The sequence below is a fragment of the Hyperolius riggenbachi genome, chromosome 1 (genome assembly GCF_040937935.1).
Source record: "Hyperolius riggenbachi isolate aHypRig1 chromosome 1, aHypRig1.pri, whole genome shotgun sequence".
Taxonomy (NCBI): Eukaryota; Metazoa; Chordata; class Amphibia; order Anura; family Hyperoliidae; genus Hyperolius; species Hyperolius riggenbachi.
Window position 1 is genome coordinate 540,601,511 of NC_090646.1, and position 25,337 is coordinate 540,626,847.

Here is a 25,337-nt window from a genome sequence, read left to right on the forward strand (position 1 = left end):
AAGAATCTATCTGATGGAACAGATTTCCAATAGATTTCAGAATGAAATCTATTGAAAATCGATCGAAATGCATTATTACACCATTCGATCCAATGCAACTCTATGGGCCATTGATCTGCTGCCAGTAGCCGATCGACCTAGATTTTCCATCCAGACCGATCGAGCAAATCGATCGAAATCATCCTGAAATCAATCGGTCAGCCAATCAATCATGCTTCCTGCTGCATCAATTTCTAGCCGATTCGATCAGAGCGGTTGAATTGGCCGCCGATCGATTGCTAAAATCGACCAGTGTATGGGCCCATTTATTTTTTGGTCAGTTTGGTCCAATTCTTCCTTCATACAGGTCTGTGTGCTTACAATTCACAGCTGCAAGGAATGTATTGTGCCAAAGTAGTGTTCACCACATTCACCGATTTCAGCTGTTGTTACCATTTCTACATTGCCTATATGATATAATGCTCATACAGGTAAGACTACTTAACAGAGCAGAAATGTAATTTTACTACTGCATGGAAGTGGGTTACCAAAGGAGATTTGCCGGTTCAAATATCAAATCATGTGCAGAAAAGCTACCCTTTTTTTTTAAATATCTATGCATGTGATTTGCTATAAAGGTTAGCACAGATAGTGCCCTGCTTAGAAATGGTTTGAGTTACGAACATCTCATGCACACAAAGCTGTACTCATGTTATAAAATGTACTGTATTGTTTTTTGTTATGGCATGTTTTTGTTGTTACATACTACACTATTGCATAAACTGTTGTAAGTAGTTAAAAGTACATTGAAAACGGCTCCAAACATAATTTATACTGTGGCCCATATGGAATTCCACTTTTCTCCTACGTTTTCTCCTAGGAGATAATTTTTCCTCTTCTATTTAAAATAACTTTCCAGTACTTTTCCACTGAAAAAGTACTGAGAAGTAAGTGCAAAAGTACTATCAAAATTATTTTGAGTATTTTCTTGCTTGCTGGTGGCTTAAAGGGCATTTTATTGACAAATTTAAAAATATCACCTAGGAGAAAACGCAGGTGAAAAAGTGAATTGCATATGGCCCTGTTTGTCTTAATCAATCAAGTCCAAAGTTATCAGTTATCCACATCTACCTTTATGAGTAATACATTACTTGATTTACAAACACATTGAAAGTTACAAACAACCTACTGGAACAGAACCTGTTTGTAAGTAGGGGACTGGCTGTATATTTCTTAAATTTTTTAAGCAAATCCTCTCTTGTTTCTGTTTCAAACATTCAACCCGATTATAGGATGTTAAAAACAACCATAAACTTTTCTCAACTTTTCTTGTGCATAATTGGTTGTCTAGATTCTAGAATCAAAAATATTTAAATAAGTAAGAACCAAAGTTCCCCCAGTGGAAAATATTCTCTGCAGAAATGCTTATAACATTTCAGCTAGTGAAAATTTTAATATCTGGAATTGTATCTTTACCTAACATGTCTATTTGGAAATATGACTTAAATATTACGTTGGAAAAAAAATCTTTAAAAAAATCAAATTTTTAAAATGTTTTTAACTATATACTTTTAAAATGATATAAAAAACATCTATTTAACTCAAAGTTAAAATTTTGGTATTGAGGTCCTAAGAAAGAAAATTCAGAATTTGCTTAAATACTTCCCACATCGCTACACCTAAAATAAGGGATTGTGACAGAACAAGTGTAAAGTTTGAAGCATTTACTCCGGCATGTCGCCCATCTACACCTTATGCAAAGTTTTAGAAGTTGTGTCTTGTATTGCAATTTTATCGTACCATTAGAACTTGTTGCAGAGTGTTTTCATGAGCTTTGATGTGACTGCTGTTTTATGCATAAACCACATTTATTTCACTATTAGTGTAATGAGATGAAGAATGGCCTCTCGGGTGCTTCTATAAGTTGTATAAATCAGAGTGTGGAATTATTAGCTCATGCCGCCTAATAGTAACTCCCACTAATGTTACTGTAACTATTGGGAATACGGGGCGGCCATATGTTTCAACAATTGCAGCATTCATTTGTAAAACAAACAGCATAATGTAACTGTCTAAATGTTAACCATTTCAGCGGACAAACTCATTATTGCGAACACATTATAAAGGAACCTATGCTGCCTTACAAGAGCATAATACTGAAAGAACATTTATCCTAATAATGAATATTTTATTAAATGAGTGCTGCTGTGAGTAATAATACTACAGAGTTTCATTTCTACAAAACAAATAATAAGGCCCATTGATCAAAGTATAAAATAGTAATTTGTTCTCTATTTACTTTCTGTGGTCCTATGAGATTTCTACGCTTTTGTTAATCAACCATTTTAAGTGTTTTATTATTATTATAGTGCAGTCTAAACACAGCTCAGGGCATTAGCCGGTGTATGGGAACAATCTGACCAGCACATTATTATTTTATTAAATCTTTATTATCTTAACAGGCAATCAGGAACAGGCACTTTAATGGTTTAGATTAAGTAAGTAGCCCATCACACTATTAATTGTGACTTCCTAATAAAGTAAAATACACATGATCGGCTATTCCCCTGTAAAGAAGAAGAAGTAGCCAGAAAGCAGTATCTACTGATACCCATAGGCATGAAGATCATCACATTCATAATAGCCAGATTGGGCACAACACAGTTTCTGCGAACATGTATATGTGCAAAATACAGCAGATATACACTGACTGAGAATTAGTTAATAACACCATTTGAATTATGTTTGATTTATTTTTGTTAATTTATTTTTACCACATCATTTTCAATATTAAAGCTTATCATTTTTGTGAGCTCAGCTCCTCTGCTTTTAAACTTCCGACACCATTGCCAGGACCAGCAGCTATAAAGAGGTCATACCAAGATAATAAACACAAGGTCACAATCAAAACAAACATACATGTACATCAGAGGATATCAAAAAAAACATGAATCTTTAATCTTTCTATTCTTTTTGTTAATGAAAATAATTGTCAAAAAAATCATCTGTTTATTATTCTATCCCAACTGTGATGGAGGTATGCAAAAGCCTGTTGTATGTTAAGTAACAGCTAATATTTCCAAAAGTGTTGCCCATTTAGCCAACCTCCGGTCAGAGCAAGAAAAAATTATATTCACACCGTTTGTAGCAAAACTGCAGAAAACAAAATATTTTCATCTTCTTAGTAGCTAAAAATAAAACTTGTTTTGAAAGAGGTTTAGAGGAGGGCTGTCAGCTGCTAAGTGTAAATAGGAGTTGCTGAGAGAAATCACTTCGGAGCAATGATAATGCAGATGTTCATTGTTAATGATAGACTACAGCAAAAAGCTATTAAGTCAGAATGTCAGAGAGATGTCCAGAAGCAAAACACTGTGACTGCAATATGCATGCTGCAATCTTTATAACACATTCTGAGGGGTATTTTTTTTAAACATTATTATTACGAAGACTTTATATTTCAATGTTTTCTCTTTCTGACTTCAGTTCAATCCCATTAGGTCAGTCAAATTTCTTCTTCATAGATGCACAATACAGCTATAGTAGCATTATTCAAATTATCTGAATAAAGAAAAAAGTAAGCCCTTTAGTTGTGGCTAGTCAAATTGCGAGATTAGATTGTGAGCTCCTCTGAGGGACGGTTAAATGACCACTATCGCTAAAAAAGTGGGCAGTTAAAATCTGACAGGACCAAAAGGTTTTTAGCCAGTCCATCTTTTCATGCTGGATTCTCAAGGTTTTCTTTGTTTTCAACAGCATTTCCTGAACAGCAGTTTACCTGCCAAAATAGTAAGATACCAGCCAGCCTCCCTAGTCACTTGCATACTATTTTGTCAGTTAGACTATGCAACTGCTGTTCAGGAAATTCTGTTGAAAACAAAGAACCCTGAGAATCCCCCATGAGGAGATGGACTGGCCCAAAACCTGTCAGTTCTGTCAGATTTTAACTGCCTACTTTTTTCGCGATAGTGGTCCTTTAAGTGACAAGACAATATACTCTGTACAGCGCTGTGAAAGATATAGGCACTGAATAAAGACTGAATAGTAATATAAACACCTTAAAGAGATTGCATTTTTTCATGTGTGCTTTTTTTCTTAGATTTAGAGCTCCAAATCTATTTTGTTATTAGGAAAATACTAAATATTACTAATTAAAATATGGTATTTTAGAGCAGCACCTGCTGGTGTGACCAGCAAGCTTTACAAGCTCTTGTAACATCCCTATTTGAATGCTTAAAAACAAGATAGCTCATTAGAAAATAGTAGGGCCAAGTTCTCCAAGTCTGGAGACTTTGCTTTTGTAATGTAAGAAGGTTTTGTTTCTTCTTTTTTTTTTTTTTTTTTTATGCACAGCATAGCAAAATCTTCTGCTCACAGACCTACCAGTCTGATCAGCAGTTTAATGTGTATTATTTCATGTTTAAAAAAATAAAACATTACTTTTTTGTGCTAAACCCAACAAATTAACCATCTCCCGACCGCGTCACGCCAATGGGCGTGGCCGCGGTGGCGGCCCTAGGACCGCCTAACGCCGATTGGCGTAAAGTCCTGGGGCTGGGATTTGCAGGAGATCGCGCGCAGGCTGCGCGCGCATCTCCTGCTTGAGGGGCGGAGCTCCGCCCCTCAAGCAGGAGATGCCTGCTTGAGGGGCGCTGTCTATTTACATAGTGCAAAGCTGCAATCAGTAGCAGCGCTGCACTGGGGACAGCCGTGTGACACGGCTGTCCCCGTGGGGGACTCAGAAGCGATCGGCTGTGATAGGCTGAAGCCTATCACAGCCGATCGCTGTGATAGGCAGACGGGGGAGGGAGGGTGGGAGAGTAATGCGCAGAGGGGAAAAAAAACAAAAATGTATTAAAAAAATTACACAGAAAATGTTTGTTTGTAAACAAACAAACATACCTGGGGGTGATCAGACCCCACCAACAGAGAGCTCTGTTGGTGGGGGGAAAAGGGGGGGGGATAACTTGTGTGCTGTGTTGTGCGGCCCTGCAGCTTGGCCTTAAAGCTGCAGTGGCCATTTTCATTATAAAAGGCCTGGTCTTTAGGGGGGTTAATCACTATGGTCCTCAAGTGGTTAAGCAACAATCTTTGGTACATGCGATGCATTCCCTTCATTAATCTAGACTGATTATTTATTTCATCAAATGCAGGTGAAGTCAAATAACAAAAGACAACCTCATTAAATATTTAAATGTAATATATAAATGTATTCTATTCACATGTGTACAGTTGGGGAATATTATGATGTATTTCATACATTTATGGCTCAAACAGATTCATTCAGTGAAAGGAAGCAGATAAAAGTATACATATCCATTTAAACACAGAGATAGTCTGGACTGCACAAGTCAGCGTAAAGCAATAAACAAAATGTTAGCATGCCTGATAAGAAGATAGATTTTCCACTGAGCTGCTTCAGAGTTCAATGTCAGACTCAAGGGAACTAAGAATTTAGCTGTGTCTTCAGCTCTATAAACTCAATTCTCTGTCGTAGCATTTAACCTCGGCATGGATATCATTCCCATTCAATATACAAAACCACACACCATGAATGATTAAATAACATAGAAAATTTACAAAATAAAGTCAGTGGTTCAGCAACAGGGGAGATCAGGGCCCGTTAGCGACCACACACTGATCATATAGCAATGCTGTAAAGGTCATTTTTAAGAATAAGATCAAACTGCACATAAGACAAGGTGAGTTTTCACTTACTGACAACAGTATCTAACAAGCCAAACAAGTGTCCCTGAAGCAGTATTAGCCACAACCAAAATGTGTATAACAATTCAAAAACAGAATCAGAATCATATGTATTCTAAAATAACACTTTCATTATAAAACTGCAAATTCATAGAAAATACTCCAATAGGCATGCCTATTGGATATTAATAGTACAAATACACAATTAGACGCCAGCAAACATAGGGTCATATGAAATCTTGTAATTATAGATAAGATGCCTAAATAATTGGATCCAGCCAGTTCCAGCTTCATTAATTCATGTTCTGTTTAATATGAATTTATACATTGTTTGGCCAATGTCCAGCTCTCTCAGTGGGTCCACAGACAATCAGAACATTTCCACAAAAACTACTCAGTTATGCACCAGCAAATACTAGTACATTAGATTTATGCTAAGGTTTTTTAAGCCTTGTAATGCATTTATAGCTCAAGCATGTAATGCTGCTAAGTCCCTGTTGGCCCAATCTTGAAAGGGTGCTCCACTCCCCAGGAGTGCATTAATGTTTAGGATTTCAGAAATATCCAAGCTAGTTGAGATTGTCCAGACATACTGGTTCTGCCTACCAAGCATGAGGTTGTGGGTTCAACTCCCAGATCAGGACAGCATGGGCAATTATGTCTGGCAGCTGGGGTGTTGATTAAAATCTCCTTGTGGCATGAGGTACTGCCTCTGCCTGTGTAGCATGAGGTCAGGAATTCAACTCCTGGGTCAGGAGTTCCTTAGCTCCTGGTGCCTCTGGTCTTTTTGGTCCTTTATCCAATAATATTCTGATCATCTTGCAGGTTGTTGCACTTTGTAGCCTTGGCCTGGGCATCCGCTCGGCAGATCAGTCAAAACCAGCCTTATCAGCCTGCCAACAGACTTTACACATGGGGAAACTGTCGTCCGTCAGAACAGCTGCCCCGCAGGCGGGTCTGATGACCTGTCATTTGAAGAAATCAGGCATTTGTACACGCCTACAATCAGGCATTTGTACCCTACAGTTAATTATCTCCCAGTGCCTGGAAACAGTTCATTTTTCCTTATGTTTTTTTTTTTTTTTATTCCAGTTTTTCCAATCTATTTTGCCCTTAGGCTTATGTTCTTTTGTATTCCTTATTCCTAGTTATACTTGGAATATGCTGAATATTTTTCAATAAAATTAAAGTTTAAAAACTTACTCAGTTACAAGCTAAGAAGAGTGGTGAATCACAAGAAACTTAATCTACCTAGTAAATGAGAAAGTGTGTGCACTGGTTGTATATACAGCAGTGAGGTACTTTGAACATGAGACCACTGCACAACCCATTTCCAATTAATTTGTATATTTAACTACTGATTTATAAATACTAATTTATAAATCATCTGCTTTGGAGATCATGTCTAAATGTTTTTTATAAAAAAGAAAATATTTTTGCTCAACCATCTGAGGAAGCTGGCCTGTGGTTGCAAAACATGTGGGTCATATTGGTCAGTCTATAAATTAAACAATACAGAACTGGAACTGCCAGTGATTAAAGTGGTGTATCTATGTTTGGTAGGTCTCATATAACCCCTTGATCAGTCAGTGCTCAGTTGTGTATTGATGCACCCATTGTTGTATTTTAATGGAATTCCTGCCCTTCCTGGGAATTTATTATCTAGACTTTCTAATACATATGTATTTTTTTGTTGTTGTTTGAGTCTGGTTGTTTTTTTGTTTTTTTTGTTCAATTTAGTTTTAATTTGTATACGTTTTCACTGGTGATTAGCATTGCTTGACAAACATTCTTAAAAGGGTTGTTCTGTATTATTTGTTAATAATAGTTCATTTACAAAATGACTTGTGTAGCACTCTTGGTTATTAACAAAGAAAAAGGTCAAAACGTGTATAACTTCAGCAGCCTATATCTCTGGAACATGTTATCATATCATCCTACCACACAATTTTCAATCAAGGTAACATTTGATTTTGTATTTTTACATCACAGGCTTAATTTGAATTGTAGTGTGTTAAAGGTTTGTTTTAAATTTGCACATGCTCTCCAAAACAGTGCCCTCAAACCTAACCCTACTATGATTTCCACAACAACAGACATCCTACACGTTGGCCCATATGCAATTAAGTTTTTCTCCTGAGTTATCTCCTAGGAGATAATTTTCATATTCTCTGTAAAATAACTTTTAAGCATTTTACAATTGAAAAAAAGTTCCTAAAATTGGTGAAAAAGTACTATCAAAATTATTTTGAGCAATTTCTTGCTTGCTGGTGGTTTAAAGGGGATTCTGTAACAGGGTTTTAAAATACCAACTAGTAAAAAAAAAGTAATGGGCCAACGACCTTTATTCAAAGAGTTTTCTCCTAGTTGATATTTTTATACCTTTTCTATAGAATGCCTTTTAAGCCCTAAACAAGTAAGAAAATGGAATAATTTTGACAGTACTTTTATAACCTGATTTTTGGCACTTTTTAGTTGCAAAGTGCTGAAAAGTTATTTTAAACATAAGATTTTAAATTATCTCCTAGGAGATTGAATAAGGACCATTGTTGGTTGGCATAATTGACAAACATTCAACCCTTTGGGGCTCGGTATTATTGATAAACATTCAACCTTATATGGCACGGTATAATTGATAAACATTCAACCCTTTGTGGCACAGTAAAATTTATAAAAAATTAAACCTTTTGGCTTGGTATAATCAATAAACATTCAATCTTTAGTAGATTGATATAATTGATAAATATTCAACCCTTTGTGGCTCAGTAGAATTGAGAAACGTTGGACCCTTTTGTTGCACAGTATTATTATGAGTTAATATTTTTATGGTTCAAAGGTTTGTACGCTTACTTGAACTTCTTACCAGTGTCTACAAAACATAGTCAGCTATATATACTATATTTAATTCAATTCAGTATGCATGACCAGATTAAATTGCATATTTTATATACCGCACATATTTGTAACATTTTAACTAAAAAGTAGAGGTGTTACTTACCTCCCAGAGGTGTTGCGTATTTCTCAGAGCTCCTGTTTGTACCTTGTCTGGAGACACAAGTACCCCTTGGAAAGGCCCGATCCAGGTGCCCTGCTGGATTCTCTGAGCTGCACAGATGCCATATGCCAGACCTGGCACAGTGCTGGTACACAGACACACCTCCCTTGGAAGGTCACGCAACCATTCGGGTATTTCAGGAGGAGGTGCCACAGATGCAGTGCTACTAGTGCCCACAAGGCGTCGCAGTGAATGCAAAGGTCCATGCATGGGGCATTCTCCATTCCGATTATCTGCACACATATCACAGCCTGTAATAAGAAAGCAAAAAGAAAATTTCTGTGTATGCTTAGCTATTATGATGGACTCTCATGTATGAAAAACATAAAAAAATGGCCGCCAGTCAATTAACAGTTTTTATTAGAATGAGTTCAACATTGCCAACATCAGGGAGTAAAAGTTCATCAAATAACTTTGTGAGGTCATTTAATTAATCTCTACCCCCGATGAAGGCATTTTGGGCTGAAACCTGGGTCAGAAAAACTTTGTTTGATAAATAAGAAACTGTTTGTAAAAAAATTAATCAATGAAGTGTGAGATTGCAGTGGAGTGCATTATTTTGTCCCTCCTACCTCCCTGCACAGGTTAGAAAGACTTTTCACTCATCCGCCAACCAGAGGGAGGTGCCAGGATGCACAAGCCAGAACTCCCGCTACAACCAAGGAAGGATAGGAACTGCTAACACTTGGATCAAAGCATTGGTGACTGCCAGCTGGGAGCAGTGATGGGTTTAAAAGTATGGAGGACGTTGTGCTGCTGCTTTGCTGTCTTCACTGGGAGGCATCAGGGATACTTTTTTATCTCAAGTAGTAGTGAAGCTCTTTTTATTGCTGCAACTTTCCCTCTGTGTAAGGATAGTTTTTAGGAGCAAAGAGTTGTGTATGCCTGTTTATCATAAGGCATTATGCGGAAAAGGCACCATGTACATTATTCATGTAACAAGCTATTTGAAAGGTATAGGAATTTTTATTCCGAAGAACTTTCAACACCTACTTTCAACAGTGCTTTTTGTGTAGCATATGGGCAATGTTGATGATTTAAATGATTAAATTAGAGCATTTGATTTTTTTATCCCTAGTATTAGTATTAATATGGTATTATTTTCCTTTATTCGGAAGTGCCAAGCAGGGCCGGGCTGAGGCATAGGCTGGAGAGGCTCCAGCCTCAGGGCGCAGTGTAGGAGGGGGAGCACAATTCATTCAGCTGTCATTCCTAATTGTGTTTGAAGCAGACAGAAATAAGAAAAGGGGATACATAGCAGTGACTGCAAGCCAGATAACTAGAGATTAAGGTGTTGGGGAGGTTGTGGGCCCTGTGGCCCTCTTAGTCTAATAGCAATCAGTGTGTGATGGCTGGGGTGGGAGGGATGGAGGGGCGCACTTTGGTGTCTCAGCCTTGGGTGCTGGAGGACCTTGTCCCGCCTCTGGTGCCAAGTGATTTAAAGTATACAATAATACATAATTCAGCTTTACAGGCTTGAGATCAATGCTTCAGTGTTTCTACTTAACAGATCTATATGATTAGCATAAGTCAACTATTTCAACATTCTGTTTAGCAATGTGCCACCAGAGTTTATTCCAACATTTCTAACTTGCTAGTGTAGGTTTTCTTTTTAAAGAAAAATGTTCCTTAGAAGAAAATGTTTTAAACTTTTTAAATAAGGCTGGAGACAAAGCTCTTCATGACTGCATCCATGATGCGCTGACCTCACCGCAGAGGGAGCCGAGAGATCTAGATGGGAAAGCAGGCAGTATGGGTGGTGTATAAGAGTGTCTGGCTGCAGCTCAGCCAAATAGAGGGTTTGCTGTCCTATAGACCATCCATCCGGCCAATCTTTGCATCTCTCTCGGCACTGGTGTATCCCGGGTTGGGACTTCAGTCCACCTTCAGTGTTTAGTGAGTGAAGGGGCAGAAGGGTGCCAGGTAGGTTGTGCTAGGTTGTTGGCAGATGATGTAGCTGCTGCATGCTTTTTTGGCAGTTGGAAACAGCTGTAAACAGCTATTTCCCACAATGCAGCAAGGTTCACAGACAGGAAACTGCCAGGAGTACGTACTCAGAGTTTCTTGTGGGAGGGGTTTCACCACAATATCAGTCATACAGAGCCCCCTGATGGTTTGTTTGTGAAAAGGAATAGATTTCTCATGTAAAAGGAGGTATCAGCTACTGATTGGGATAAAGTTCAATTCTTGGTCGGAGTTTCTCTTTAAGTCTAAAAACAGCAGTTTAACTTACCTGAGGCTTCATGCAGCCCCCTGCAGTCGTCCTGTGCCTGCACCTTCCTTCCAGTAGCGGCAACCCCTTAACATCTGGACATTCGTGGCCAGTTGCTGGCTACTGTGCATGCATGGGTCAAAGCCACACGAACCCTGATAGCACTCCAGTTACTGGGAGTGTTCGGCACATGTGCAGTAGTGATTTACCTCTACTGCACATGTGCAGAACGTTGCCATGCACGGGGATGTGTGGCCCTCCAGCTTTGAGGGGGTCACCGCTGTTGGCTGGAGGGTCACGGAAGGACAGCGCCAGCACAGGATGACTGCAGAGGAATGAAAGAAGCCCCATGTAGGTTAAACTGCTTCTTTTTTTTAGACTTTAGATTTCCTTTAAGGTATTTTCCTGAACTTCTCTCAAACACATACTAATTTCTGCATAAAAATACATTAAGGTTCATGACTTTCTTATAAAAGGTTTCTGTTTTTCTAAGGTTGAAGTAACCAGACATACCCAAGTCATGCACTTAGGTCAACTGAAATTATACAGATCGTTTTCAGCAATGGAGTTTAAATGTAATAGCTAATATATCAAAGATATGCGTCCGTGCATAGCACTGATAATATTTATCAAATACTTTCCAATTTGCTTTTAATCAAGTGCATTTCAGCCATTTGAAGTAATCCCAGACTAAATATTTAATGTATCCTTATGTTTGCTACATGGAGGAAAGTGGAGAACGTGTAACATGGTTGCATGATATTATGTAACATCATAAATCTGATGCTGAAAAGTAATGCTAGGCTTCTTGCTGCAGTTTACAGACATTAAGGAGTAGATTTCTGTAAAGAATGAGGTTCCACTGAATTTAATTAGGTTCCTACTGTATAAATTCCTTGTTATTGATGGTTTTCCTGGAGACATGTTGTCTACACATGTAATAGAAAAGTCATCCATCCCACAAATCTTTGCAGACAGTGATTTTGTATTTGAGAAGTCTCGTTGCTGTCACTGTTGGCCCCTGTGTGTACATATGCGTTTTGGGAAGAATGTAGTAGGAGGTTAATATAGTGATGGATAGCAGAATAAATAAAATTGGTATTGACTAGCAAACTGGTGTGGCGGAAGCTCCAGGAAAACACAGCTGTACTGGTTGAGATCAATGTGGTTGTGAAGTTTTCTGATCACAAGGAGACCTGTTGCTCGGTGAAATGGTTGGCCTGATTTGCAGACGAGGAGCTTACACTATCAGCTAAGGCGAGCAGTGTTTACTTTAGATTGCTGGAATAATGTTGCTTGCCTATATGTGGATGCCTGCACAAGCACAAGTACATTTCATGGGCTGGGTAGTACAGGTGCTCAAGGTAAACTTAGGTAAGCATTAGTCCTTCTGAAATAAAGTCCATGACCAGGAATAAGGCTACCTCTGAGCTCTACTGCAGTGACTCTGGATTCCTCTGTTGCCCAGTGAGATATAAAGAAATGAACTGAGTATTATTATTATTTTAGTATGTATATAGCACCAACATCTTCCACAGTGCTTTACAGAGTATATATAGACTTGTCACTAACTGTCCCTCAGAGAAGCTCACAATCGAATCCCTGCCTACCGAAGTCATATGTAAGTTGTAGTCTATGACCAATTTAGGGGGAAGCCAATTATCTTATCTGTGTGGTTTTTTGGAGGTGAGAGGAAACCTACACAGACCTGGGGAGAACATATGAACTCCGTGCAGAAGTTACCCTGAATGAGATTTGAACAGGTGGATCCAGCACAGCATGGTGAGAGTGCTATCCACTATGCTACCATGCTGCATCTCCACATTTCCCTGAAGTAGTGCATTAATTCTATTACTTTTTTGGAACATGTGCTGGAAGTGATGTCATTTAATTGCTGATGTTTTAAGAAGGGATTTCTGTTCTTGCAGTGCTAACAGTAAAGTGCTTTATGGTTATAAACCGGGTACCTTATTTTGCAGCATTCGCAAACCTCATACTCACAGGGTTTCCATATCTTGCACTACTTATAACAAAATAGTTTGAACTAGCTGAGTGCATTACTTTCCATGCTTAAAAGTAATGTTGGTGTTTGAATTGGGGTCGTCAAAATCCGAATTCGCTCGTCACCACTTCTTCAGCACCCAGATATAGGGACAGGGCTGGGGAAGAGTTCACTTATTTGCATTTCACGTGAAGCACAATGTAAAGTGCAGATAAGTGAACTCCCCCTGACCATGTCCACTTGTTTGGGTGCTGAAGTATGGTGACAAGTAAATTTGGGTTTCCAAATTTCAACAACTTGAATTCGAACACCAACTCTACTTAAAAGTTAGACTGAGTACACATTTATAATGTTTGTCGCCCAGCAAGGAGCAGGGTGCGATCTCTTGGATGACAGGTCCTAGTTGAGTTCTTTACACCTCCGATTCTGCATTCCAGGCGTCGGAAGCGTTGCATACATGCCTCCAGGTCTCCTCCTTCAATGCCGCCCACTGCGTACAGTATGTAGTACCCAGTGGGCGGCTTTGAAGGAGGAGACCTGGAGGCATGCACGCATGCAGTGCTTCCGTCGCCTGGAATGCGAAGGTGAGTAATTCATTCTCTACCCGCTGCCATTGATTGCCATTCCCCTCCCGCTGCCACACTCACGTTGCTGTGGAGGGGTAGCAGGGAAGGGGAAGCTCCAGGTGAGGGGGGGTCTGGCATTCCTCCCCACCACTGAGTGCCTGCTTCTCCTTCCTGCGCTGCTACCCCCTCCTGCTGACCTGGCCCTCCCCCACCACAGCCAGCCAGCTCATAAGGTAACATGAGCGGGGGAGTGGGGGACGAGCGGTGGCTGTGGGGGGAGGGGTATAAGCGGAAATGCCACTCCAGGGACCATGCCGTCCTACACAATTGCTTCACTTGACGTCATGGGCCAACTGCCCCTGTAAATACTTGAGTGAAATGACTGAATATTATTAGATACATTAGCCTGCAAACGATACAGTACTGTAAAATACAAGTTTGGATGTTGATTGTCTGTTTCTTGATAGTTTCAGTCACACAAGGCTCTTTCGTCTTAACTAGTGCACATACATCCTCACGCCTTATTACTTTGGCTTGAGGTCTGCAGTCAACAGATTTTAAAAACTAATATCTGCCATTGACGGCCAGTGGATCTAATGGACCTAATGCTTGCCACACTAGCCAGTATCACTAAAAATCAAAGTCTAATAAACAATTCTACCTTTTTCTATGTTATGCCCCTTTGTTACGTCAGTTTTTTTTACCCTTTAGTAAAATGGAACTATACACCAGAGACAGTAAGGATTATAGATAACACACAAGACAGGAATCCAAGCCAAGCCTAAAGTGAGATGTTGGCCAGAGCCAAATGACAGTTATCTGTTCCTCTGACAGGTAGAAAATACAGACATTCAGATGAAGTTTAGGTCACTTGTTAGTAAACAATGCAGACTTTGGAAGACTATGACATATGTACACGAGGTCTATTTATAAACACTGGACATTTTTCCAGAGGTGCTTATTTTTCAGAGTCAACATTTTTTTTAGAAAGTCATTAAGCTGTTTTCCCCATTTGTATAAATGATCAGTTTGTCTGGTGGTGATCTGCTCTAGAAAAGTGATATTAAGCATCATATCTTATCTTTCATGATTAATTTATTGGACCTGTTTGATATTTATATTGAATTTAAATATGGCATGTTTGATAAAAAAAGAAAAATACTTGCTGGACTTTTGCCAAAGAGTAAAGGGATTAAATAGCAGCTATGGTTGCAAAGTTTAGGCCCCATTTCCATTGGAATGCCACTTGTGTCTTGTAGACTAACACAGCACCCATGCAACTGCCAATTTGAATCTGGATTCTCCTGCTGTGCCAATGCGGGGCAATGGGAATTCATACGCGATGTGTGGAAAAATGTACCAGATACTATTTTTTATTCCTGCACACAAATCGGAAGCAGCCTATTGATTTCAACAGGCTGCCAATCCATTTTCATGTGCAGGAAAGCGGAGTAATTTAGCTCTAGTAGAAACGGTAGCTTTTCTTTACTTTCATAAATAAGGAGTTCAAAAAGTATTGACAATTACAGTCAAATGTAGTACAATTGTCTTCATAAATGATTGACATGCTATGTCATTGGTGGTGTATAAACATACTATATATCACATTCCCTGTCTGTGAACACAGTATCGAGGGAGTGGCCAATCCAAAGTACAAGTCTAGTTTAGTAAACATTTTGTACATTTGTAACACCGGCACTGCACCTCTACAGACACTCCCATTAGGAGTGTGCAGTAAAGAGAATGGGACTGATACATTGCGTGCGTGTGTGTGTGTGTGTGTGTGTGTGTGTGTGTGTGTGTGTGTAGCAAGCGGCGCGCCTTTTCTTGGTTGCTAAGATGTGGTTCTCATACACCCACGTAGTAGAGATGTAAGTCTCTGATTTGCTAGTCATGATCATGTGCTAAAGTAGGATGTGATCATAGCAAATCAGAGCTTTGCAAATTTATCAGCTGATCAAACAAATCACATGCTTTTTCATGCATTCTCCTAGACATAACCATCACCAAAGATAAGCAAAGCATGTGGGCATGTAAGTGTGTGTGAATTGTATAAGATTGTCAATTATGAGATGCGCTGTGATGCTGAAATGATCTTAACACCCCTTACGGAGACCTGCCACTGCAATGGCTGAAAATAATGGCTTCTCCTGACAACATGTATGGCAAATGGAAGCACTTTTGTTCAATCCGGCTCAGGTCAATAGTGATCAAATGTCACTGTGCTTCCCCTGGGTCCTGTTGAGCAGTCTTGGTGAAATCCATTGCTCTTCTCAATGTACTTGTTAGTGACAGGTGTCTGCACACAAAAACTGCTATAATTGGGGGCTTGATGAGAGTCCGTAAAAAGCCAACATCAAGAAATAGATAGTTCCCTTAGCACAGAAGTCAGTGTTTGTTGTTTTGTGTGGCTCTAGTATCCATAAGTGACAGCCATACCAACACACATGACAGCTGTACCATCATGTGATACTATTTTAAATGATTCTAACATAAAATATTTTCCAAGCCTTAACCATCCCAAATCAGTGGATGTCAATGACCACCAGAAACCGTTTAAACTGAAGTCTATGTGGATGTTATGTGTGTATGATAGTAACATCTATAGCAAATGCTATACATGTCATGCGCTTTACGGAAGTCCTGGGAGAATACAAAATTACTAGCAATTTAGAGCACAAGGACAGCTATATAATGAGATGCTATTTAACCAAGTGACATTTAATTGGTAAACAATGCTTTGCTCAGTCCAAACCGTAGTGAGGGAATGCCAGTTACTGTCACCAAGAGCCGAAGAAAAGTTACTGCCACCAAGAGCAGAAGAAAAGCAGATAGACAAGACGCTTTGAGTTTATTTCCATCTCATCTGTAGATAAACGGATGAATTCCTTTCCATGAGAGAAAGGGTTACTGTACACAGAAAAAGCAACAAATGTGTGGACCAATAGGGTTGATTCACAAATCTTACTTATTTTTTTCCTAGAGGTTTTGAATCAGGAAAAGGAACTTTAGCGGAAAGGGAAAAAAAATAAATCAATACATTGTAAAGTGAGAAGTTACAAAATAGAAGAGCGATCAAGAAATGATTGATATTCGCCATGTAATTTGTTCATATTGTTTGATCCACAATGAGCCTGCACATCATCATCTTTACTACTGGCAGACATGATAAAAAACAAACAGCACCAAACTGCCATTATCTATAACCACATGATTGCTGCTTTGGTATGGTTGAGAAACTGGCATATGAAAAACAAGCAAAGCATGACCGGAATGGCAAAGCTTTCAATAGCAATAACAAAACTTTATTGCAACAACAAGGGCATAGTTAAGACCAATTAAAAGCAACAAGGACAAAACTCCACAGGATAAACATACATGAGAAGTAATAGTACAGTCAATTGCAGGCCACCAGGTCACAAACTAATTTAAATATCAATGGAAAGAGCCTCCTGGTAAGTCAAATGCATTAGTGTAGACCAACCTTTCTCAACCTTTTTACCTTGGAGGAACCCTGTAAATAACTTTTGGATCTCAAGGAACCCTTGCAAACAATTTTTTGGTCTCGAGGAACCCCTACATTTATTTTTTAGGAGGCATGGTCTTTAAAAAGGTTAGGCTGCTAATTTTACTATCTCCTATTACACTGCCACTCATTATACTGTCTCCTGACCCCCCAATTTATTGCTTCTTGTTACAGTACCACCTATTGTAGTGTACTCTATTATACTTCCCCCACGATGGGGTAAAATGCCAAGGAACCCCTGCAGAGTCCTCAAGGAACCCTGGGGTTCCATGGAACCCTGGTTGAGAAAGCCTGGTGTAGACTAATATAAATAATAGTGCAAAGAGCAACCAAGCATGTCAATGTATGTGAGTAAAGTGGTGTGTGCAAAATAATTTACTACAATGTAATACATAAGTGCACCAGTAGCAATGTAGACAAGACTAAAGTGCATGTTATGACTGTAGACTGGGAGAATGCCAGGTAGGCTTCTATGCTATGAGATGAAGGGACTCCACACAGGTACTGTAGGTACTAAATGCCACTTTGGTTGTTTAGATTTTTATTTTCATATGAGTTTTTTTTAAAAAGGAAAATAATTTTTTAAAGCTGGGATGACTGTGTTGAAGTATGAAACAAACACCCAAAATGCTCTAATAACCTGCACATCATGGAATCAGCCTCTACGGTGCTTACAAGATGGTGGGCAATATGCAATTACTTTTTTTCCTGAGTTTTCTCCTCAGTGATAGTTTCACAACTTGACAATATAATGGCTTTTAAACCACTGGAAAGCAAGAAAATACTCTATCAAATAATTTTGATAGTCCTTGTTACCTTTTGTTGTGTTACTTTTTCAGTTGCAAAGTGCTGAAAAAGTATTTTAGAGAGAAGATGAAAAATTATCTTCTAGAAGAAAACTCAGGAGGAAAAGTGTATTGCATATGGGTTGGTATCTTATACCAACTAGGATTTCCAAAATCCACACTGGAGTAGATCTAAACTGCTTCCTTGGATATAAGGTGGCAGGAGCCTTGCTCCACATCTGGTGGACGTGTCCCAAACTCATTAGACTCTGGAGTAGGGTATATGGTTTGTTACAATCTCTATTCTATGCCATTATCAAGAAGAACCCCTGGGAGTCCCTACTTCAAAAAATCAGGAAGCTAAAAGCTGTACAGAACAAATTGGCTTTTTGAGTCTTGCTGATGAGATGAATAAAAAAAACCCTACCATCAATATTGCCAAAGTGAAAGCCAGAATGAATGCATTCCTGGTACATAAGAAACAAACCAATATTCACAGGGACACACTTTTTTTTTTTCACCAGAAGGTTTGACTTCCAGGCATTTAATTAAAAACTAGACTGTAAAACATCTCTTTCTGGTTATGCTTTTCTCTTTCTGTTTTTCTTGTGTCTCTTACTCTATTGTTTGCTCAATGCTGCTATTTTACTATTAGGGTCTCTTTTCTTTCCCATTGGGTATCAGGCAGCATGGCCCATGGAAACCAAATTTACTATCCCTGACTTGAGTCGTGTATTTGGGCCGGAAGTCCATCCTGTTTTATATAAGCTACCACTTTATGAGACAATAACATAGGCAACTGTTTTGGCTTTAGACGACCAGCAAAACTCTGCTTTCGTCCTCTTGTTAATAGAGTTAACATTTTCTGATTTACATAGTTCTATGCAACTTGTAGCGCAGCAATCTGGATGCTGAAAAGAAATGGCTCCATTCACCAAGCAGCATTTTAATAATGGTCACAACCAGTAATAAGTTATAGGCAACATGACCTAAGGCGCTTTTCTCTGTAGAAAAGATTGTTTGTCATTAATTCAAGAAGCCTAGATTAAATAAAGAGATTAGGATCATTCTCGCTAGTTACTAAATGCAGACTTTTAGCCCATTATGATTGAGCATCTGTTGTTTTATAGTGTGGAGGGAAAGGATGGATAGGGCTTTTGAACAGAAGTATCTAATCTTTTCAAGTGGTCCTTTTCAAAGCTACAAACCTGGAAGTCTTCAAGAATTTCATCAGCTACTGAACCTATGAACTGTGATATTACTACATTTGAAACACTATTGTTTTCTTTGTTTTTTATTTTTCATTAGTAGTCTTTTTTAATGTAGAAATGTTAAAGGTTTTATTCAATATAATATGGCTGTGTGAAATACAGAATTTCCTTGACAGTGTCTGGAAGTTTATGAATTTGCTCGTGCTCATTGTATGATGATTGTTTAGTCTGGGAATCTGAACAAGAATCAGAACCATTGATTTTTCCAAGTACAATGGGGGTTGTACCCGGAATTATTTTTGGCACATACAGGATTGGTGGTACAGTATACTGGACATATAGTAAAATATGCATAGAGTGGCATGCAGTATAGAGTAGGCATACACATACAGTTAAGATGCAGAGAATATACATATACACATGGAGCATAGTAGAGGAGGACCAGCGGGATTGTCCAAGGGCTATGTGAATGGAGCTACCATACTTAATTGCATTGCTCAACGATTCGGTTGCCTGCGTTATGTCCTTAGAGGGGATTGGTAGGAAGTCCCCTGTGATTGCACTCAAAAATCCAGCCCCCGGCTTGCGGCCTAGTCCGTAAAAGTGGTATGGGAGGCCTGGAACATGGCTAAAACTAGACTGATAAAAGACTTTAGGGGAAAGATGTGCTTACTGGGCTTACTGATGTTGGCCACTGGCCTAACAACACTGAGACACATGGTAAAATGTAAAGGTCTAGTTCACAGTTGTTTTTTTGTATGCATTTATCGTTGAAAGTAATTATTTTGTTTGTTTTTTTTACAGTATTTGCACTGTTGACTTCCTGGGTTAGCGCCAGATGCTACTTGGAGGGACTGAACAGTAGTCTATCTTCCAGCTATAAAATCTTTAGAAAGCATTGCACTCTCTCAATTGCGGGCGGCCTTCTAATGTCATATTGTTCTTAATTAAATATGTTGTGGCCGACACCTGCCAAACATGGTCTTCAAAGCTGTGTGCAGAAATGCATATGCACTTTGTCAAATGTGGAACTCTGGAAAAGTTAAAAGATAAAAAAGTGTAAAGCTCCTGACCACCACCCAAGAGCCTCATCAACACCTACATTTGCCATGCAAGGTAAGTTGCGAGGCGGGAAAACAGTGCATATAAGGAGGCAGCAAATCCTTTGACCTTTGCAAAGCACCCTTGTCTCAACGTTGAAGGCAAAGCGGCTCATTTCTATCCCTGTTTTCTCTAAAAACAATATATGGCTAATGACTAGGGGGCTTAGGTGGTATCTCATTACCCATTAATAAGGGATGTACCAACTGGTCAGCACGCTACAATGAGTAAATGAAAGTGGTCATTATTCAATCAAGCCAGAACACAAAATAAGATAGGATGAATTCTTTGGAAAACCAACATGGTTTACAGTGCATTGGACTTTCTACTTTTTTGTCTTTGTGAATAAGCAAGGGGTCAAAAAACACAACTTTTAGATATTATCATGGGGGGTTACTTCATCACCTCCTTATTAAGGTGTGACAAGATTGATTGATTCAGTTAAACCCCTTCTCTTTTTTTTAAAGGCGGTGGAAGTGAGGGCTGGGACCCTACTTTCTTAATATTGGAACCATGGTGCTTTGCAGGGAGGGGGGCTGACTTACTGCCACCTTTAAATGTTGAAAGCCATACGAGTTGGTATTGTACAGCTGACAGAACCTCATGCTCACTTGCTCCTCTTACCTGAGGGGTTACTCTGTTTCTTTTTAATTAAAGGACAATAAAATATTAATTTACTATTTATTTAAGCTTGCAGTGATGTTTTAAAATGGTATTCCCTCACAAAGCACATGTTTACAAAGCAGCATCTCCAGTTATTTGTTGGTGATTACCACCTGGGCATAAAACTCCATAGTGATGGCCAATAAGGTGATACTGCATTCATGCAATTTTCTGCTAGAAGACCGTGATGGGTTTTTTCCCCAGTCATGGGGCATCACTCCTTACTGAAGCTTTTATAAACCAACTGAGCCCTGAGTATCTAAGTGACAGAACAATAAAGCTGAACTACTTGTTGAGCAATAATGGATGTAATATATTTTCATCACTGGCATTCCACACATCTAAAAACATGTAGAGGTATTGCCATTTACCTGGGTATACAAGATCTGAAATACACTACAGCATTGCTGGAATTGTCTCTAGACTGCACATGGGAGAAAGTTGCTGTAGCTATACAAGTGCAGTAATTTGTGGGGTTTTTTTTTTTTGTTTTTTTTTTGTTTTCGTTTTTTCTCAAGATTTTTTGAATGCTAAATTCTTCATTGCATGGAATTAGGGTACAAAACACAGGACAAGTAATCTAATCATGATCTTTTAAAGTTCATCATTGACTGAGGCTGCTTACACACCAAGACGTTACAGGCGCACGTTAGTGCGCCTGTAACGCTCCCCCAACGCACAGCAATGTAACACAAGTGGGCTGTTCACACAGCCCACGTTGCGTTACATGTAACGCTGCACGTTCTGTGCAAAGTGCAGCATGCTACGGCGTTGGAGCGGCTATAGCCGCGTTAGACTGTTTGCACATGCGCAGTGGGGGGCGGAGGAGGCGGGGAGAGCCAGCTACAGTAGCCGTGCACATGGCTACTTAATATTCACTGCACTGGCGGGCGCTGATTGGCCGGCGGGACCACGTGATGCGGAGTGTCTCGCTCCGCATCACGTGGTCCCGCTGGCCAATCAGCGCCACTCTGGGAGACATTATAGGACTCGAGCCGCCTAACGCGGCTCACTCTACCGTCGGCTCTTGCAGCACCATACGTTGTGTTAGGTGCACGTTATGCGACCTTAACGTGCCACCTAATGCAACGTCTTGGTGTGCAAGAAGCCTAAAGGGAACCTGAGGTGAGAGACCTATGGAGGCTGCCATATTTATTTCCTTTTAAACAATACCAGTTGCCTGGCAGTCTAGCTGATCTTTCTGTCAGTAGGGTCTAAATCACACACCTAAAACAAGCATGCAGCTAATCTGGTCAGATTTGTCATAGGCATCTGATCTGCTCGCTTGTTCAGGGTTTTTGGCTAAAAGTATTAGAGGCAGAGGATCAGTAGGACAGCCAGGCAATGTGCATTATTTAAAAGGAAAGAAACATGTTAGCCTCCATATCCCTCTCACCTCAGGCTCCCTTTAAATGTTAGATTCAATACGTTCAATTGAATAAAAATATATTGTAATTAAAGGACCTTTCTATTATAAAATCAAATGCTTTTATTAATCGAATATTGATTGGAAAAAGCTGTTCTTTATCCAAGAAAGTGAGAAGAAACATGTAAGGACTGAAGTTGCAGTGCTTAAAGGGACACTTAAGGCTCGTGAAAAAAATGAGTTTTACTCACCTGGGGCTTCCACCAGCTCCCTGCAGCTGTCTGGTACCCATGCAGTCTCCATTAGATCCCCCTGGCCCCATCGGCAGCCACTTCCGGTTTCGGCAACAAGCACCGACAGGCCTAGGAACACGAGTGATTATTTGCTTACCTGGCCGCAATAGCGCTCTCTATACTGCTATTGTGGCCAGTTCCCCAGCCTGCCACCGAAACCAGAAGTGGCTGCCAGTGGGGCCAGGAGGAACTGATGGAGACTGCGTGGGGACGGGACAGCTGCAGTGGACTTTAAATGGATATATATCCTTGTGCCATTTCCAGGGCATGGTTTGGACTAGGTGCATAGGAAGATACACTAGCTAGATTATTAGGAGGTGTTTAAGCTCAGAAACATATATGGGGAATAGGTGAATGGGTTAGGAGGTGACCAGTGCTCCATTTTTATAGGGTTGTGCAATACTGAGGGATCTTTTGTATTGTATGTGATTGATTGTTTTGTGCAATAATACAGCAATTTGAAACAAGTTGGATCCTCGAGTGATATGTTTATATGATATGATTATGTGTTAAGCACAGATAGTAGGTTTGTTAAATAAAGCTGCAGGGGACTGAGTAAAACTCATTTTTTTCCTGAGCCTTAAGTATCCCTTTAATCAGTGGCTCCATTAGCTTTGAACTGCATCAAGCAGTACAAAGCTAACGGTGGTAGTAATGTGATGAATATTACATCAAATCTGGGGTGCAAAGGGTTGAGCAAAGATCAACATCAAGAAGATACTGGTCCTATGTTATTTTTATGTTTTATATTAAACAAGTTCTATACAAGTGCAACAAAATCATTGTAGGATTACTATAAAAAGAATGAGTACTTAGCTACAGACAGAGAACTAGGGACAGGGACATGACCTTTGTCTACAATCTTCGACTACTGTGCTTCTTGCTGCAGTTATTGTGCCTTGCCCATTGCAAGAGGAGTCAGCCGTACACACCAGCAAGCAACTTCTAGGTTTACCACGTAAGAATAGAGCAGTGACTTGTGGAAAGCCAAGCAGATTTGATATCGTATAGCTTGATTTTTTTAACTCGTAACGTTAATTTAACGTTATAATAAAAAATAATGTAAAAAATATATTTTGTACAAGAATGTGTACCAGGGGTATGTGCACCTCTGTGGCCCACAATCTTGCACTAAGTCCTGGCATGCTTCCTGCCTCTGAAAGGTGTTCTGCAGAATACTGGCAGATAGAAAGTCCCCACAGATTACTGTTGGCCACAGCTACTTCAAATGATTCTACAGATGGCACACAGAACCCAGGAGTATATAAGAGACTGAAGCAGATCTGTGAGAATGTGGACACTAAATAATGGCCACGGAGTTAAAGAACTTACAGCACGTTGCTTAACTCCACTCTGTCTACATTTTCCTGAGGCCTTATTTACTGAATTTCCATAGAATGCAACAAAGATACCTTCCTACCCATCCCTACTTGGGTATGATTGCAATCTGTTCCTGATAACAGTCATATACTGATATACACTGACTGAGGACCCATGAAGTCCAGTCATGTCCATATTCATTACAAAAATAGAATTTTTATGATTTGTTTTTTTTTGCAAATAGCTCTTATTCATGTGAAAATAAATAAATAAATGATGCTGCTTAGTATCACAACTATGCAGAATAACTATACGCTTAACAAAGAAAAATTTCTGAACAAAAATAAAATATTTCAGTCTGCCTTAATATTGCCAGCCGTGGAGACGGAAAGTGTAATCTAGGCAATAAAAATATTTTTATAGTTGAGGATTCAGTTAGGAGTTAATCAATGTAGTTGTGTGTGTCCACCAGATACACGGCATCTACATGATGTGCTGTACACATGTCCTATTCCAGGTCATAATATTATAGAACTCTATCTGATGTTCTACAACGCCATGTTGTATTTAAAATCTACTAATGCCTGCATTAGCACTCATCCTTGCTTGTGATAGTACATCATGCTGCTAGCTTTACCTACTAACTGATCTCCAGCCTGATTGTTCTGAAAGCCTCACTTTGGAGAACATCATGAAATATAATCAAACAAATAAATTAAGGCTGTTGGTTTTTAAAATATCTTTTATTAGGTGGCAAAAGCTCCTTCCTTGGGTCATATCAAGTAAAAGTTGGGCTGTGGAAAGGTCTAATAAATGAGTTTTTGTGTGGCTGCAGTCATATGCACATATACAGCTTGAGAGGTTTTTTTTTGTTTTTTACTTTTTATAAATCCAGCTGTCTTGATTATTTTAAGAAATGTTCTTACAGTCGTTGTGCGTATATAACGTTGATATAAGTACAAATGGCTACACACTAACTTTTCGACAATGCTTGTTATAGTCAGATATTACCCGAGTGAGGGGTTGCAAATGTATTATGCCTAATATCAGACACTTAAAAAAAAATACAGATCAGGGATTCAGGATGACCTTTGTTCTTCAGTATTCTTCAATTTACCTAAGCCTCAGCACGTCCACCCCTATGTGAACACAACTGGGCCTCAGCTCTCTTCCTTCCTACTTTTAATTAAAGCCTCATTTACATGAATGTAAACAAGGGGCACTTGCATCAGTGGTCCAAAGCAGCTGCTTACTGCATAACAACTGTTGCTCACTCTTGGTCCTAACATTCTAATGTAATAATAATATAATAATCCGAACATTTATATAACACTTTTCTCCTGTCGGACTCAAAGCGCTCCAGAGCTGCAGCCAATGGGACGCTCTCAGGAGGCCACACTGCCGTGTTAGGGAGTCTTGCCTTGAACTCCTTACTGAATAGGTACTGACCCTAGCCAGGATTCTAACCCTGGTCTCCCATGTCAGAGGCAGTGCCCTTAACCATGTGTGTGTGCCACTACTTTAACACTGCCTGTAGCACTTTATTACCACGTAG

At 39.4% G+C, this 25,337-nt stretch overlaps 1 protein-coding gene across 1 annotated transcript in view; it reads right to left on the reverse strand.

Annotated features, from left to right (window-relative positions):
- The window catches only part of PRDM6 (PR/SET domain 6), a 208,814-nt gene that overhangs the window by 172,928 nt on the left and 10,549 nt on the right, over nt 1–25,337 (reverse strand). The window contains exon 3 of the mRNA XM_068271662.1: nt 8,681–8,988. Coding sequence (XP_068127763.1) covers nt 8,681–8,988 — 308 coding nt within the window. The remainder of the gene's footprint in view (nt 1–8,680; nt 8,989–25,337) is intronic.